General features: G+C 43.0%; 1 protein-coding gene across 1 annotated transcript in view; it reads right to left on the minus strand.

Annotated features, from left to right (window-relative positions):
• LOC106592038 (adhesion G protein-coupled receptor B2) overlaps positions 1-19079 on the minus strand; it is a 468281-nt gene that overhangs the window by 173525 nt on the left and 275677 nt on the right. Inside the window, 3 exon segments of the mRNA XM_045694922.2 lie at positions 1394-1472; positions 12906-13052; positions 15612-15720. Coding sequence (XP_045550878.2) covers positions 1394-1472; positions 12906-13052; positions 15612-15720 — 335 coding nt within the window.

Consider the following 19079-nt stretch of genomic DNA (forward strand, 5'->3'; position numbering starts at 1 on the left):
GGCCCTGGTCAAAGGTAGTATAGGGAATAACTATGGGCCCTGGTCGAAAGTAGTTCACTATATAGGGAATAACTAGTACCAGCCCTGAGTAATATCACCAGCCCTGAGTAATATCACCAGCCCTGAGTAATATCACCAGCCCTGAGTAATATCACCAGCCCTGAGTAATATCACCAGACCTGAGTAATATCACCAGCCCTGAGTAATATCACCAGCCCTGAGTAATATCACCAGCCCTGAGTAATATCACCAGCCCTGAGTAATATCACCAGCCCTGAGTAATATCACCAGCCCTGAGTAATATCACCTGACCTGAGTAATATCACCTGACCTGAGTAATATCACCAGCCCTGAGTAATATCACCAGACCTGAGTAATATCACCAGCCCTGAGTAATATCACCAGCCCTGAGTAATATCACCTGACCTGAGTAATATCACCAGCCCTGAGTAATATCACCAGCCCTGAGTAATATCACCAGCCCTGAGTAATATCACCAGCCCTGAGTAATATCACCAGACCTGAGTAATATCACCAGCCCTGAGTAATATCACCTGACCTGAATAATATCACCTGACCTGAGTAATATCACCTGACCTGAGTAATATCACCTGACCTGAGTAATGTAACCTGACCTGAATAATATCACCTGACCTGAATAATAGGGACAGGACCATTAAGAAATAAACATATGGGGAAAGAGAGGGGAGGGAGTTAGAGGAAGGAGACAGTGTAACGTTTACACTCCTGTATCACAACTGGGAGTCCCGTAGGGCGGTGCCAAACTGGCCCAGCATCGTCCGGGTTTGGCCGGTGTTGGCCGTCATTGTACATAAGAATTTATTCTTAACTGACTTGCCTAGTTTACTGAAGGTTAAATAAAAAATAAAAAAATGTAATAAAAAAATGGAGAAAGGGAGCAAGGAATGAAGAAAGGAATATCTGAGCAGAATAACATCACATCTAGGGAGAAGATTACCAATAGAGAAGGAAGGTAGAAATAAAAAGGCAATGGATCTCCGGTCATTTCTCAGGATTGATTTCTGTCACACATCTTTAGTGATTAAAGTGTATAATTCCATATCTAATCCTAATAACCATGACATGGAAGACCTGACACCAAAGCACTGCCATCTGTTTGTCACCATAGCGTTAGGAAGGATCAGTCTGACCGGGACAGTTAAGCCCTCCTGAATGATAAACTCTTCCCACTTCTCCGGTAGTTCCCATATAATGGGATTAGCAGGAGTGGGGAATTCCAGGAAGTGCTAGCGGTAGTGGGATAATCTGCGATGGCAAGGTTTAAGGCTTTGGAGATGAAGAATGATGGATGAGAGAGAGATAAGCTAAATTAATTGCAAACACTTTTTAATGGAATAGGAAACATACTTACTTGGGGGCAGGAAGGATGACTCCTAAGGTTCGATAAAGGATGGCTCCGATGACAAAATACGAGGTCTCCGTTTCTGTTTCTGAAAGACACAAACATAACAGTTATCAATATAAATTGATTTGAGGAAATACATGACTGGTACTTATCCCATGGAGGCCCAAAGGCTACAGTCCAAACAGCAGATCACCTGTCCAGGAAGAAGGTTAAAGGTTCATATGTATATTTACATTTAACATTTAAGTCATTTAGCAGACGCTCTTATCCAGAGCGACTTACAAATTGGTGCATTCACCTTATAATATCCAGTGGAACAACCACTTTACAATAGTGTATCTAAATCTTTTAGGGGGGGGGGGGGTTAGAAGGATTACTTTATCCTATCCTAGGTATTCCTTAAAGAGGTGGGGTTTCAGGTGTCTCCGGAAGGTGGTGATTGACTCCGCTGTCCTGGCGTCGTGAGGGAGCTTGTTCCACCATTGGGGTGCCAGAGCAGCGAACAGTTTTGACTGGGCTGAGCGGGAACTGTGCTTCCTCAGAGGTAGGGAGGCGAGCAGGCCAGAGGTGGATGAACGCAGTGCCCTTGTTTGGGTGTAGGGCCTGATCAGAGCCTGAAGGTACGGAGGTGCCGTTCCCCTCACAGCTCCGTACTTTACTGTATTCTAGTCGAGGTCTACTGCTCTATTCATATACTGTCCATAATGTGCTTAGGTAAAACTACCTGAAAGTACTACTTATTAAGTCGGTTTTTTTCGTATCTGCACTTTACTTTACAATGTATATATTTGACAACTTTTACTTTTACTTCACTACATTCCTGAAGAAAATAATGTACTTTTCACTCCATACATTTATCCTGACACCCAAAAATATTCATTACATTTTGAATGCTTAGGAGAACAGGAATATGGTCTAACTCACACACTTATCAAGAGAACATCCCTGGTCATCCCTACTGCCTCTGATCTGGCGGACTCACTAAACACACATGCTTATTTTGTACATGATGTGTGAGTGTTGGAGTGTGCCCCTGGCTATCTGTAAATGATGTGTGAGTGTTGGAGTGTGCCCCTGACTATCAGTAGAAATTAAATAATTGTGCCGTCTGGTTTGATTCATATAAAGAATTTGAAATGGTTTATACTTTTACTTTTGATACTTAAGTATATTTAAAACCAAATACATTTAATGAAGTATTATTTTACTGGGTGACTTTCACTTTTACTTGAGTCATTTTCTATTAAAGTATCTTTACTTTTACTCAAGTATGACAATTGGGTACTTTTTCCACCACTGTCTATACACACCATCATATATAACTACTGCTGTACACAACTTTTCTATTCATATACAGTCCATAATGTCTATACACACCATCCTATTTAACTACTGTCTATACACACCATCCTATATAACTACTGTCTATACACACCATCCTATATAACTACTGCTGTACACACATTTTCAATGCATATACAGTCCATAATGTCTATACACACCATCCTATTTAACTACTGTCTATACACACCATCCTATATAACTACTGTTGTACACACCTTTTCAATGCATATACTGTCCATAATGTCTATACACACCATCCTATTTAACTACTGTTGTACACACCTTTTCAATGCATATACTGTCCATAATGTCTATACACACCATCCTATATAACTACTGTTGTACACACCTTTTCAATGCATATACTGTCCATAATGTCTATACACACCATCCCATATAACTACTGCTGTACACAACTTTTCTATTCATATAAAGTCCATAATGTCTATACCCCAAATCCTATTTAACTACTGTCTATACACACCATCCTATATAACTACTGTTGTACACACCTTTTCAATGCATATACTGTCCATAATGTCTACACACAACATCCTATATAACTACTGCTGTACACACCTTTTCTATGCATATACTGTCCATAATGTCTACACACAACATCCTATATAACTACTGCTGTACACACCTTTTCTATGCATATACTGTCCATAATGTCTACACACAACATCCTATATATAACTACTGCTGTACACACCTTTCCTATGCATATACTGTCCATAATGTCTACACACAACATCCTATATAACTACTGCTGTACACACCTTTTCTATGCATATACTGTCCATAATGTCTACACACAACATCCTATATAACTACTGCTGTACACACCTTTCCTATGCATATACTGTCCATAATGTCTACACACAACATCCTATATAACTACTGCTGTACACACCTTTTCTATGCATATACTGTCCATAATGTCTACACACACCATCCCAGAAAAATAACCTCAGCAGAAAAAGAAACGTCCTCACTGTCAACTGCGTATATTTTCAGCAAACTTAATATGTGTAAATATTTGTATGAACATAACAAGATTCAACAACTGAGACATAAACTGAATAAGTTCCACACACATGTGACTAACAGAAATGAAATAATGTGTCCCTGAACAAAGGGGGGGGGGGTCAAAATCAAAAGTAACAGTCAGTATCTGGTGTGGCCACCAGCTGCATTAAGTACTGCAGTGCATCTCCTCCTCATGGACGGCACCAGATTTGCCAGTTCTTGCTGTGAGATGTTACCCCACACTTCCACCAAGGCACCTACAAGTTCCCAGAGATTTCTGGGGGGAATGGCCCTAGCCCTCACCCTCCGATCCAACAGGTCCCAGACATGCTCAATGGGATTGAGATCCGGGCTCTTCACTGGCCATGGCAGGACACTGACATTCCTGTCTTGCAGGAAATCACGCACAGAACGAGCAGTATGGCTGGTGGCATTGTCATGCTGGAGGGTCATGTCAGGATGAGCCTACAGGAAGGGTACCACATGAGGGAGGAGGATGTCTTCCCTGTAACGCACAGCATTGAAATTGCTTGCAATGACAACAAGCTCAGTCCAATGATGCTGTGACACACCGCCCCAGACCATGACGGACCCGCCACCTCCAAATTGATCCCGCTCCAGAGTACAGGCCTCGGTGTAACGCTCATTCCTTCGACGATAAACGCGAATCAGACCATCACCCCTGGTGAGACAAAACCGTGACTCATCAGTGAAGAGCACTTTTTGCCAGTCCTGTCTGGTCCAGCGACGGTGGGTTTGTGCCCATAGGCGACGTTGTTGCAGGTGATGTCTGGTGAGGATCTGCCTTACAACAGGCCTACAAGCCCTCAGTCCAGCCTCTCTCAGCCTATTGCGGACAGTCTGAGCACTGATGGAGGGATTGTGCGTTCCTGGTGTAACTCTGGCAGTTGTTGTTGCCATCCTGTACCTGTCCCGCAGGTGTGATGTTCAGATGTACCGATCCTGTGCAGGTGTTGTTACACGTGGTCTGCCACTGTGAGGACGATCAGCTGTCCGTCCTGTCTCCCTGTAGCGCTGTCTTAGGCGTCTCACAGTACGGACATTGCAATTTATTGCCATGCCCACATCTGCAGTCCTCATGCCTCCTTGCAGCATGCCTAAGGCACGTTCACACAGACAGATGAGCAGGGACACTGGGTATCTTTCTTTTGGTGTTTTTCAAAGTCAGCAGAAAGGCCTCTTTAGTGTCCTAAGTTTTCATAACTGTGACCTTAATTGCCTACCGTCTGTAAGCTGTTGTTGTCTTAACGACCGTTCCACAGGTGCATGCTCATTAATTGTTTGTTGAACAAGCATTGGAAACAGTGTTTAAACCCTTTACAATGAAGATCTGTGAAGTTATTTGTATTTTTACGAATTCTTTTTTTTTGCTGAGTTTAAATGTATATTCCGGACTCTGACATTGCTCATTTCTTAGTTCCTTTCTTTTAATGTTGGGATTTGTGTGCATTGTTTTGTATTGTCAGGTATTACAACACTGTTGGGGAAAGGAACATAAGCATTTCACTACACCTGCGATAACATCTGATAAATATGTGTGTGTGACCAATAACATCTGATAAATATGTGTGTGTGACCAATAACATCTGATAAATATGTGTACGTGTGACCAATAACATCTGATAAATATGTGTACGTGACCAATAGCATCTGATAAATATGTGTACGTGACCAATAACATCTGATAAATATGTGTATGTGACCAATAACATCTGATAAACATGTGTACGTGACCAATAACATCTGATAAATATGTGTATGTGACCAATAACATCTGATAAATATGTGTATGTGACCAATAACATCTGATAAATATGTGTACGTGTGACCAATAACATCTGATAAATATGTGTACGTGACCAATAGCATCTGATAAATATGTGTACGTGACCAATAACATCTGATAAACATGTGTATGTGACCAATAACATCTGATAAACATGTGTACGTGACCAATAACATCTGATAAATATGTGTATGTGACCAATAACATCTGATAAATATGTGTATGTGACCAATAACATCTGATAACTATGTGTATGTGTGACCAATAACATCTGATAAATATGTGTACGTGACCAATAACATCTGATAAATATGTGTATCTGACCAATAACATCTGATAACTATGTGTACGTGTGACCAATAACATCTGATAAATATGTGTACGTGACCAATAACATCTGATAAATATGTGTATGTGTGACCAATAACATCTGATAAATATGTGTATGTGACCATTACAGTTTGATTTGAGGAGTTGAAAACCAATAGATAGAGAATGACATTTAGAAGTGAAAGGGAAAAGATAAATAGCCTCTTGTACTGAATTCAGACCACGTCATTCTCCCCTCATCCGTCTAGACTTCCTCCCTCCTCAACCCTATCTTTCCATTTTCAACTACCTCCTTGCTTTTTCTTTTCAGAACTTTTCTCTCCAAATTCTTTGTTCCCTCCCTATTCAATTCAATTCAATTGAAGGGGCTTTATTGGCATGGGAAACATATGTTTGCATTACCAAAGCAAGTATTTCACCCCTTCATCCCTTCAACAGGCCAAAGCCACTCTTTCTACTCTGTGCTTCCTCTGCTTCCCCCCTTTTATTTTTCTCCCTCCATCCCTCTCTCCCTGGAGCAGTGTGTCGCAGAGAGCAGATCTCTCCCAGAGAGAGGTGGTGTCCCTCTTTAAATGTCACCCTGTCTGGAGGGAAGGAAGGGAGGTAGGGATTGAGGGGGGGGGGGGGGGGGGGAGGAGGCAGGGAACCAAGGATGGAGGAGGGAGGGAGGGAGTAGAAAGGAAAATAAAGGAGGGAAAATACTCAGGCACATGGGGTGAGTCATCCAATATCTAACAGAGAGAGAGAGCAAGAGAGAAAGAGAGAGAGAGAGAGAGAGAGAGAGAGAGAGAGAGAGATGATCAAAGTCAACGACGAAGAGCAGTCACTGTGATGGATCGTAATTGAAGGCAGTGTGCATGAACATGCAAATGAGATGCCCCGTTATATTGTGGATGAAAGTGTCTTGGTGGGAGTGAGGGGTGACACTCCTACACTTGACCTGACCACAAACTCATTACAGACATCCTGATTGAGACCAGAAGTCCATTCAGTCACACAAACTTTAATCAATACATTTTCCTCTAATATAATTTGGTCACCCCATTCTTTTTAAAGTGTTTAAATGAGTGTTGGCTAACCGTTAGCTAGCGTTTAAATGAGTGTTGGCTAACCGTTAGCTAGCGTTTAAATTAGTGTTTGCTAACCATTAGCTAGCGTTTAAATGAGTGTTGGCTAACCGCTAGCTAGCATTTAAATGAGTGTTTGCTAACCGTTAGCTAGCGTTTAAATTAGTGTTTGCTAACCATTAGCTAGCGTTTAAATGAGTGTTTGCTAACCGTTAGCTAGCGTTTAAATGAGTGTTGGCTAACCGTTAGCTAGCGTTTAAATTAGTGTTTGCTAACCATTAGCTAGCGTTTAAATGAGTGTTTGCTAACCGTTAGCTAGCGTTTAAATGAGTGTTGGCTAACCGTTAGCTGCCAACTGAAATAGAAAATGACAAAACGTGATCTTGAGACTGGCCTATCAAACTAGAGCGTATACAGACTGAGATGAAGCTCCAACGCATCCATGAAAGCCAGTTATATCTAAGACATTGGCAGTATGCCATTGGTATCTGTTGCAGATGTACGTTAAGGGTCAGCGGTGTAATAGGTTGTGTTTTAGTACTGTGTATAAATGAATAGACCATGTCATGTATCCATTTCTTTATTAAGCCCTGACCTTCTGGGCTGTCATTGGATCATTGTATCTTATGAGGTTGAATGTGAATGTGTGTGTGTGTGTGTGTGTGTGTGTGTGTGTGTGTGTGTGTGTGTGTGTGTGTGTGTGTGTGTGTGTGTGTGTGTGTGTGTGTGTGTGTGTGTCTGTGTGTCATAGAACTAGTGCATAGATCTACAGTATCTGTGTATATGCAGTCTAGGAGTGTCTTAACCAGTCTATAGCTCTGGGTCAGTGTCATCTTATGGATCAGTGAACAAGCCAGGCCTTGGGCTGTGGAGCGAGTCATGAGTCTATCATTGGCCAGTGTGTGTGTGTGTGTGTGTGTGTGTGTGTGTGTGTGTGTGTGTGTGTGTGTGTGTGTGTGTGTGTGTGTGTGTGTGTGTGTGTGTGTGTGTGTGTGTGTGTGTGTACATGTCTGTGTTTGCGTGTGCTTGCTTGCTTGCGTGTTTGTGTGTGTGTGTGTGTGTGTGTGTGTGTGTTTGTGTGTGTGTGTATAAACTAATTCGCGTGTGTGTGCGCGTGTGTGCAATTCTCAATCCTATTGAGCCTATCAGTGGGACTGTCTGTGGGAGAATGGCTTTGGTAACAGGTTAAATGAACCAAACACTTTGATAAACATCAGACCACTGGTCACAATGAGCTCTCTGCACTGCCAGTGAATGGAGCCACTGACCTCCAACCACTGCAATTCTTTAGTCATGACTGTGACTATGGAGGGAGACACAGAGGAAGAGAAAGGCCCTGTCAGGGAGAGTGAGCGATAGAGATAGAGAGAGAGGAGGGGATGAGGGAGAGGGGGGATGAGGGAGAGAGGGGATGAGGGAGAGAGGGGGGATGAGGGAGAGAGAGGATGAGGGAGAGAGACAGGGGATGAGGGAGAGAGAGGGGGGATGAGGGCGAGAGTGAGGGGATGAGGGAGAGAGAGGGGATGAGGGAGAGAGAGGGGGGATGAGGGAGAGAGAGGGGGGATGAGGGAGAGAGGGGGATGAGGGAGAGAGAGGATGAGGGAGAGAGAGAGACAGGGGATGAGGGAGAGAGAGGGGGGATGAGGGCGAGAGTGAGGGGATGAGGGAGAGAGAGGGGATGAGGGAGAGAGAGGGGGGATGAGGGAGAGAGGGGATGAGGGAGAGAGACAGGGGATGAGGGAGAGAGAGAGAGGGGATGAGGGAGAGTGAGAGGTTGCAGCAGAGAGAGAGGGGATGAGGGAGAGAGATAAGGGATGAGGAGAGAGAGAGAGAGAGAGAGGGGATTCGGGAGAGAGAGAGTTTGCAGCAGAGAGAGAGGGGATGAGGGAGAGAGATAAGTGATGAGAGAGAGAGAGAGGGGATGAGGGAGAGACAGGGGATGAGGGAGAGAGAGGGGGGATGAGGGAGAGAGAGGGGGGATGAGGGAGAGAGGGGATGAGGGAGAGAGGGGGGATGAGGGAGAGAGAGAGAGGGGATGAGGGAGAGAGAGAGGTTGCAGCAGAGAGAGAGGGGATGAGGGAGAGAGATAAGGGATGAGAGAGAGAGAGGGGATGAGAGAGAGAGAGGGGATGAGGGCGAGAGAGAGCCGATGAGGGTGTGAGAGAGGAGATGAGGGAGAGAGAGGGGATGAGGGAGAGAGAGAGGGGATGAGGGGGAGAGACGGGATGAGGGAGAGAGTGAGGGGATGAGGGAGAGAGAGGGGGGATGAGGGCGAGAGTGAGGGGATGAGGGGGAGAGAGGGGATGAGGGAGAGAGAGTGTGCGGCAGAGAGAGAGGGGATGAGGGAGATAGATAAGGGATGAGGGAGAGAGAGAGGGGGATGAGGGAGAGAGAGGGGATCAGGGAGAAAGAGAGGGAATGAGGGAAAGACAGGGGATGAGGGAGAGAGAGGGTGAGGGAGAGAGAGAATGGATGAGGGAGAGAGAGGGGATGAGGGAGAGAGAGAGAGGGGATGAGTGAGAGAGTGAGGGGATGAGGGAGAGAGAGAGGGGATGAGTGAGAAAGTGAGGGGATGAGGGAGAGAGAGGGTGTGGCAGAGAGAGAGGGGATGAGGGAGAGAGAAAAGGGATGAGAGAGTGAGAGGGGATGAGGGAGAGAGAGAGAGAGGGGATGAGGGAGAGAGAGCCGATGAGGGTGTGAGAGAGGGGATAAGGGAGAGAGACAAGGTATGAGGGCGAGACAAGGGATGAGGGAGAGAGAGGGGATGAGGAAGAGAGAGGATGCAGCAGAGAGAGAGGGGAGGAAGGAGAGAGCGAGAAAGAGAGGCAGATGGAGAGAGACGGTGAGAGTAGGAGAGTAGGAGAGAGCCAGAGAGTGAGAGAGAGATAGAGAGATAGTGAGTGAGATAGTGAGTGAGATAGTGAGTGAGATAGAGAGAGAGAGAGAGATAAAGAGAGAGATAAAGAGAGAGATAGTGAGTGAGATAGAGAGCGAGAGAGAGAGAGAGGGAGAGAGAGAGAGAGAGACAGAGAGAGAGAGAGAGAGAGAGAGAGAGAGAGAGAGAGAGAGAGAGAGAGAGAGAGAGAGAGAGAGAATAGCTGTGTCCTCAGAGCCAGACAGAGCTGCCAGACACAGTCTGACACCAGGCTAACCTTTCATGGGGATGGCAGGAGTGTGTGTACTTTCCTGTGGGGCCTGTGTTATTATAGAGGTCATGTCTCTCTATCTCTGTCTGTCTATCTATCTGTCTACAATGCTTTCAGAAAGTATTCAGACCTCTTGACTTTTTCCACATTTTGTTACGTTACAGGCTTTTTCTAAAATTGATTAAATAGTTTTTTTCCCTCGTCAATCTACACACAATTCCCCTGATTGACAAAGTAAACTCTGCTTTTTAGAAATGTTTGCTAATTTATAAAATCTATGAAACTGAAATATATAATTTGCACACGTTTTTAGACCCTTTACTCAGTACTTAGTTGAAGTGCCTTTGGCAACAATTATAGCATCGAGTCTTCTCGGGTATGATGCTACAAGCTTGGCACATCTGCATTTGGGGAGTTTCTCCCATTCTTCTTTGCAGATCCTCTCAAGCTCTGTCAGGTTGGATGGGGAGTGTTGCTTCAGAGCTATTTTAAGGTCTCTCCAGAGATGTTAGATCGGGTTCAAGTCTGGGCTCTGGCTGGGCCACTCAAGGACATTCAGAGACTTGTACCGAAGCCACTCCTGCGTTGTCTTGGCTGTGTGCTTAGGGTTGTTGTCCTGTTGGAAGGTGAATCTTCGCTGAGGTCCTAAGCGCACAGGAGCGGGTTTTCATCAAGGATCTCTCTGTACTTTGATCCATTCATCTTTGCCTTGATCCTGAATAGTCTCCCTGCCGCTGAAAAACATCCCCACAGCACGATGCTGCCACCACTATGCTTCACCGTAGGAATGGTGCCAGGTTTCCTCCAGACGTGACGCTTGGCATTCAGGCCAAAGAGTTGAATCTCATGCTGCAGAGATGGTTGTCCTTCTGGAAGCTTCTTCCATCTCCACAGAGGAACTCTGAGCTCTGTCAGAGTGACCATCAGCTTTTTGGTCACCTCTCCGACCAAGGCCCTTCTCCCCCGAGTCTTGGGACATTCAATGCTGCAGAAATGTTTTGGTACCCTTCCCCAGATCTGTGCGTTGACACAATCCTGTCTCGGACCTCTACGGACAATTCCTTCGACCTCATGGCTTAGTTTTTGCTCTGACATGCACTGTCAACTGTGTGCCTTTCCAAATCATGACCAATTAAGTTGTAGAAGCATCTCAAGGATTATCAATGATTACCTACCTACCTACCTACCTACCTACCTCTCTGCAAAGTATGGCATGGGAATATTAGCCTAATCACTAGAAAAATACTTAGATTTCAGACATTTGAAAAGGTCCTGAGGATAGCCACTGCTCAGAGCACTGCGCCACCACAGTTCACAATGTACTGCTCAGAGCACTGCACCACCACAGTTCACAATGTACTGCTCAGAGCACTGCGCCACCACAGTTCACAATGTACTGCTCAGAGCACTGCGCCACCACAGTTCACAATGTACTGCTCAGAGCACTGCGCCACCACAGTTCACAATGCACTGCTCAGAGCACTGCGCCACCACAGTTCACAATGTACTGCTCAGAGCACTGCGCCACCACAGTTCACAATGCACTGCTCAGAGCACTGCGCCACCACAGTTCACAATGTACTGCTCAGAGCACTGCGCCACCACAGTTCACAATGTACTGCTCAGAGCACTGCGCCACCACTTTCACAATGTACTGCTCAGAGCACTGCGCCACCACAGTTCACAATGTACTGCTCAGAGCACTGCGCCACCACTTTCACAATGTACTGCTCAGAGCACTGCACCACCACAGTTCACAATGTACTGCTCAGAGCACTGCGCCACCACAGTTCACAATGTACTGCTCAGAGCACTGCGCCACCACAGTTTACAATGCTCTAGCAAGCCTACTTGATGGTAATAGCGAGTCTTTATAAATTATTTCATTTTAAGCCTTCACCAAACCATAGCCCCAACTTTAACCACACAGAATTAATGGCTAAACTGTTAACATTTGAGTTATTTCTGTTTTAACCCTGTAACCATGAGGAATTAACCCTGTAACCATGTGGAATTAACCCTTTAACCAAGTGGAATTAATTCGTCAAAAATAGACGTTCATCCATAATACGTGGAATTTCGAAGGGATATCTTGTTGGGGAATACAGTTTGACTGTAAGAAGTGCTGATCAATTTGAAGTGGCGTTCAAAGTAGGATGTAAGACAATTGTTCAATGATATATATAAGGGATAATCAACAAGGGGCTATCTAAGCACTCTATGGAAAATAATGAACGTGTGTGTTCATGGCGCACTAGCAGAGTGGAACTGACCTTCCACGGAGTTGCATTATTTTCCAGAAAACACATAGAGCCCCGAGTTGATCATCCCTTTTATACAATGGCTATAATTTAAAACATTTGCCGGTAGAAATGTGTTCAACATCCACTGAAGTAACTAGCAAGTTTATTAGATACTAGACAGCTAGTATACTAGACTTTTGCTTTCAAAGCAGCTCAAACCTACAACATGTAACAAATTAACTATAGCCATTGAATTCTACTGTGCAAATATACTGTGCGCTATAGGGAAATAATGCATGCCCTAGAATGCCCTTCAAGCCAATCAGAAACTAGTATTCAATAATTCCATGGGTCTGGGTAAATCTGTTACACATCAGGCTTTCTCTGATCAGAGGTTAAAGTTATGATCACCTGAATTATTCACCTTGTGAGGACATCTTGACATCAGTGTGGTAAGGTCAGGGGAAGTCTTTACAGGATGCATGAAGCCATATTTCATTATGAGGCATGTGATTATGATGATGAAGATGATGATGAAGACCATCTTACCTTCAGAAGTCAGGGTGAAGACCTCTTTGGGGATGTAGAGTTTGTCTTCTGCGGAACGAGCCCAGTCCTTCATTCCCCTCCTGCCCTTCATGGGGAAGTTGATGTCACTGGAGACCGCTGTCACGGGCTCTCGCTGTATTGTAATCACTATGGAGATGAAACATATTGTTATCACTATGGAGATAAAACATATCGTTATCTCTATGGAGACCAAACATACCGTTATCTCTATGGAGATAAAACATATTGTTATCACTATGGAGATAAAACACATCGTTATCACTATGGAGATAAAACACATCGTTATCTCTATGGAGACCAAACATACTGTTATCTCTATGGAGATAAAACATATTGTTATCACTATGGAGATAAAACACATCGTTATCACTATGGAGATAAAACACATCGTTATCTCTATGGAGACCAAACATACCGTTATCTCTATGGAGACAAAACATATTGTTATCACTATGGAGATAAAACACATCGTTATCTCTATGGAGATAAAACATATTGTTATCACTATGGAGATAAAACACATCGTTATCTCTATGGAGATAAAACATATTGTTATCACTATGGAGATAAAACATACCGTTATCTCTATGGAGACAAAACATATTGTTATCACTATGGAGATAAAACACATCGTTATCTCTATGGAGATAAAACACATCGTTATCTCTATGGAGAAAAAACATATTGTTATCACTATGGAGATAAAACATATCGTTATCTCTATGGAGATAAAACACATCGTTATCTCTATGGAGACCAAACATACCGTTATCTCTATGGAGATAAAACATATCGTTATCTCTATGGAGATAAAACACATCGTTATCTCTATGGAGATAAAACACATCGTTATCTCTATGGAGACCAAACATACCGTTATCTCTATGGAGATAAAACATATTGTTATCACTATGGAGATAAAACACATCGTTATCACTATGGAGATAAAACACATCGTTATCTCTATGGAGACCAAACATACCGTTATCTCTATGGAGATAAAACATATTGTTATCACTATGGAGATAAAACACATCGTTATCACTATGGAGATAAAACACATCGTTATCTCTATGGAGATAAAACATATTGTTATCACTATGGAGATAAAACACATCGTTATCTCTATGGAGATAAAACATATTGTTATCACTATGGAGATAAAACATACCGTTATCTCTATGGAGACAAAACATATTGTTATCACTATGGAGATAAAACACATCGTTATCTCTATGGAGATAAAACACATCGTTATCTCTATGGAGAAAAAACATATTGTTATCACTATGGAGATAAAACATATCGTTATCTCTATGGAGATAAAACACATCGTTATCTCTATGGAGATAAAACACATCGTTATCTCTATGGAGACCAAACATACCGTTATCTCTATGGAGATAAAACATATTGTTATCTCTATGGAGATAAAACACATCGTTATCTCTATGGAGAAAAAAAACGTGAGTTGACGAACACCCAAAATAGGTAGAGAGGTGCTGACTAATGGAAAGGCAAACTTGTGACAAAATAACTAAGAATTTATTTGAGTTATGATTACTGACAATTGGGAGTGTTGAGGATAAGACTGCAAAAATGCTGGTACATATCCCCAAGATATCCAGAGGGAATAAGATAACCACAGGGAATAACCCATTACAGTCTATAGTAAGCCCTGTCTAAGCCGGGGGGTTACTACTAAGCTATATGGAATTGTTTTAAGGTCATATCAAGGATCATTTTGCTATTTGATTTTCAATTTTAAGACCCCTTGAAGTATAAAAAATAATTTGATGTAAAATTGGATTTGGGTTTACTGCTATTAACTCATACAAACGCATTGAATAACAAATTCACTTCATGGAACAACAACAGTCCCAACCCCCAAAAAATGTAAAGGAAGATTTTTAGGAAGTGTCTGTCCTATATCTGCGAGATAAAAGAAAGATCTGTATTTAACCCCTTATTTTTGGCAGTAAACAATCTCCATATATACAGGACTTCCATTCATTTTTTCAACTGGTACCGGCGGACCTTCAGAGAAGTATTGTGAGGCCTGTGGGTGTCCTATAGCAAAACAACCATCACGGACGTGTTCATGAGAATCTCTCCTTTCCACAGAGAGGTCATATTAGTGCCAAAACTGTTCGGACGATACAGAAGTTGTCAGATCGTCTGAACCGACTTCAGACGAGTCCTAAGACGCTTGTAGAGGTTGTAGAGCAAAACAGAGAACACCATTTTGTGAGAAGACTGATTGTCTCCTGGGATGTCTCCTGGTCTGACACACACTGCGCTAGCTCTGTCACCTTTCACAGCAGATGCGGAAGTGCGACTTCGGCTTATGCAGTGGATTGAGACGTATCCAACGCATCTCTAGCTTAAACTCAAAGATTTTTATGGGGATTCTTTATCACACTAATTAGATTTCCACGGGATGCGGATATCGACTCTAGGGGGGGTAAGATTCCCACAGGGAATAAGATACCCAAAGGGAATAAGATACCCAAAGGGAATAAGATACCCACAGGGAATAATATACCCACAGGGAATAAGACACCCAAAGGGAATAAGCAGGAAATACTGGAATCCTCTAACCAGAATTTCTTGAAAACCTGGGAGTTTGGGGAAAGTTACTGTGATTTTGTACCCCTACCTGTGAGTGTTAAACTGACTACTCACTGAGGTTGTTGGTGACCACCAGGAAACTCTGGAAGGGTTTCTGATCCTCTCCAATCAGATGGATAAAGTCCTCCAATATACGCATGAGATGGGCCGTACCAGGAGAAACCTGGGCATGGGGGAGAGAGAGAGAGAGAGAGAGAGAGAGAGAGAGAGAGAGAGAGAGAGAGAGAGCGACAAGGTGGGAGGGAGAGAGAGAGAGAGAGAGAGAGAGAGAGAAAGAGAGAGAGAGAGAGAGAGAGAGAAAGAGAGAGAGAGAGAGAGAGAGAGAGAGAGAGAGAGAGAGAGAGAGAGGAGAAAGAGAGAGGAGAGAGAGAGCGAGAGAGAGAGACAGCGAGAGACAGCGAGAGAGAGAGAGAGAGAGAGGGCGACAAGGTGGGAGGGAGAGAGAGAGATAGAGAAGGGGGAGGAGGGTGAGAGATGGGAGAGTGGGAGAAAGACAGAGAGAAAAATATCAAGAAAACAACTTTCTTTCATAGACAAATATTGAATTACCAACTGTCATTCTCTCTCATTCTCTCTCATTTCCTACACCAATCTAAGTGTATCTTCTGTTCCTGTGAAATTCATGTTGCAAGAAGGAAGTGTCAAAGCTAAAGAATCACCAATAACCTCTATACCCCCAACACATTACAACAGTCATTGGCTTGCTCGTACTCGTTAGCCCCGTATGCTAATTGCAGCTAATTAGCAGACATGGGACATAATGCCTTTTACTGTATGTCTGCTGAGGCGGCATCCCAAATTACACCATATTCCCTATATAGTGCACTATTTTAGACCAGAGCTCTTTGGCACTGGTCAAAAATGGTGCACTTCATGTAAAATAGGGTGCCATAGGAAACCCAGCCTAAGGTATTGGTATCAGTAGGGTATGGGAAGATCATGACTTGATTGTTTTGCAGTGGCTTGATTGCGGCGTATCGTCTCATTTGATTGTCAAAACATCATCATTGTAATTACCACATTAATATTTCAATGCTGTGCTCTCTCACTCTCTCTCCACGTTATACATGTTGATCATTAAACAGACACTCTTATCCAGAGCATCTGAGTCCACGCACTGAACTAAGGTAGGTGACAACTAAAACTTTCCTCAAAAAAGCAGCTGTCTCAGTCTGTGTATGCATGTGTGCTGTTGTTGAGAGTTATGATAACAGCTCTGTGTGTTATGATAATATGTACAATTGAAGTACACTAAGTTGACTCTGCCTTTAAACAGCTTGGAAAATTCCAGAAAATGATGTCATGGCTTGAGAAGCTTCTGATAGGGTAATTGATATTATTTGAGTCAATTGGAGGTGTACCTGTGGATGTATTTCAAGGCCTACCTTCAAACTCAGTGTCTCTTTGCTTGACACCATGGGAAAATCAAAAGAAATCAGCCAAAATTGTAGCCCTCCACAAGTCTGGTTCATCATTGGGAACAATTTCCAAATGCCTGAAGGTACCATGTCCATCTGTACAAACAATAGTACGCTAGTATAAACACCATGGGACCACGCAGCCGTCATACTACTCAGGAAGTAGACGCGTTCTGTCTCCTAGAGATGAACGCACTTTGGTGCGAAAAGTGCAAATCAATCCCAGAACAACAGCAAAGGACATTGTGAAGATGCTGGAGGAAACAGGTACAAAAGTATCTATATCCACAGTAAAACGAGTCCTATATCGACATAACCTGAAAAGCCGCTCAGCAAGGAAGAAGCCACTGCTCCAAAACCACCATAAAAGAAAGCCAGACTACGGTTTGCAACTACACATTGGGACAACGATTGTATTATTTGGAGAAATGACCTCTGGTCTGATGAAACAAAAATAGAACTGTTTGGCCATAATGACCATCGTTATGTTTGGAGGAAAAAGGGGGAGGCTTGAAAGCCGAAGAACACGTGCTTCTACACCTGCATTGCTTGCTGTTTGGGGTTTTAGGCTGGGTTTCTGTACAGCACTTTGAGATATCAGCTGATGTTAGAAGGGCTTTATAAATACATTTGATTTGAAATATGATTTGAACACCATCCCAACCGTGAAGCACGGGGGTGGCAGCATCATGTTGTGGGGGTGCTTTGCTGCAGGAGGGACTGGTGCACTTCACAAAATAGATGGCATCATGAGGTAGGAAAATTATGTGGATATATTGAAGCAACATCCCAAGACATCAGTCAGGAAGTTAAAGCTTGGTCGCAAATGGGTCTTCCAAATGGACAATGACCCCAAGAATACTTCCAAAGTTGTGGAAAAATGGCTTAAGGACAACAAAGTCAAGGTATTGGAGTGGCCATGACAAAGCCCTGACCTCAATCCCATAGAAAATTTGTGGGCAGAACTGAAAAAGTGTGTGCGAGCAAGGGGGCCTACAAACCTGACTCAGTTACACCAGCTCTATCTGGAGGAATGGGCCAAAATTATCGTGGGAAGCTTGTGGAAGGCTACCCGAAACATTTGACCCAAGTTATACAAATTAAATGCAATGCTACCAAATACTAATTGAGTGTATGTAAACTTCTGACCCAATGGGAATGTGATGAAAGAAATAAAAGATGAAATAAACCATTCTCTCTACTATTATTCTGACATTTCACATTCTTAAAATAAAGTGGTGATCCTAACTGACCTAAGACAGGGAATTTTGACTAGGGTTAAATTTCAGGAATTGTGAAAAACAGAGTTTAAATGTATTTGGCTAAGGTGTACGTAAACTTCCCACTTCAGCTGTATGTTGGGGGCATTATGTTATGTGTGCTGTGGTGATTTGAAAAAAATGTTTTATTTAACTAGGCAAGGCAAGTTAAGAACATATTCTTATTTGTAATGACGACCTAGGAACAGTGGGTTAACTGCTTTTTTAGGGGTAGAACGACATAAGTTCCAAAACAATAAAGACATTACAAATGTCAAGTTAGGTAAATACAGTGCTGTAACGATGTACAAATGATTAAAGTATAAAAGGGAAAATAAATAAGCATAAATATGGGTTATATTTACAGTGGTGTTTGTTCTTCACTGGTTGACCTTTTTTTGTGGCAACAGGTCACTAATCTTGCTGCTGTGATGGCACACTGTGGTATTTCACCCAGTAGATATGGGAGTTTATCAAAATTGGGTTTGTTTTCAAATCCTTTGTGGATCTGCGTAATCTGAGGGAAATATGTATCTCTAATATGGTCATACATTGGGCAGGAGGTTAGGAAGTGCATCTCGTTTCCACCTCATTTTGTGGGCAGTGTGCACATAGCCTGTCTTCTCTTGAGAACCAGGTCTGCCTACGGCGGCCTTTCTCAATAGCAAGGCTATGCTCACTGCGTCTGTACAGAGTCAAATCTTTCCTTAAGTTTGGGTCAGTCACAGTGGTCAGGTATTCTGCCACTGTGTACTCTCCGTTTAGGGCCAAATAGAATTCTAGTTTGCTCGGTTCTTTTGTTAATTCTTTCCAATGTGTTAAGTAATTATCTTTTTGTTTTCTCA

The sequence above is a fragment of the Salmo salar genome, chromosome 14 (genome assembly GCF_965601325.2).
Source record: "Salmo salar chromosome 14, fSalSal1, whole genome shotgun sequence".
Classification (NCBI taxonomy): Eukaryota; Metazoa; Chordata; class Actinopteri; order Salmoniformes; family Salmonidae; genus Salmo; species Salmo salar.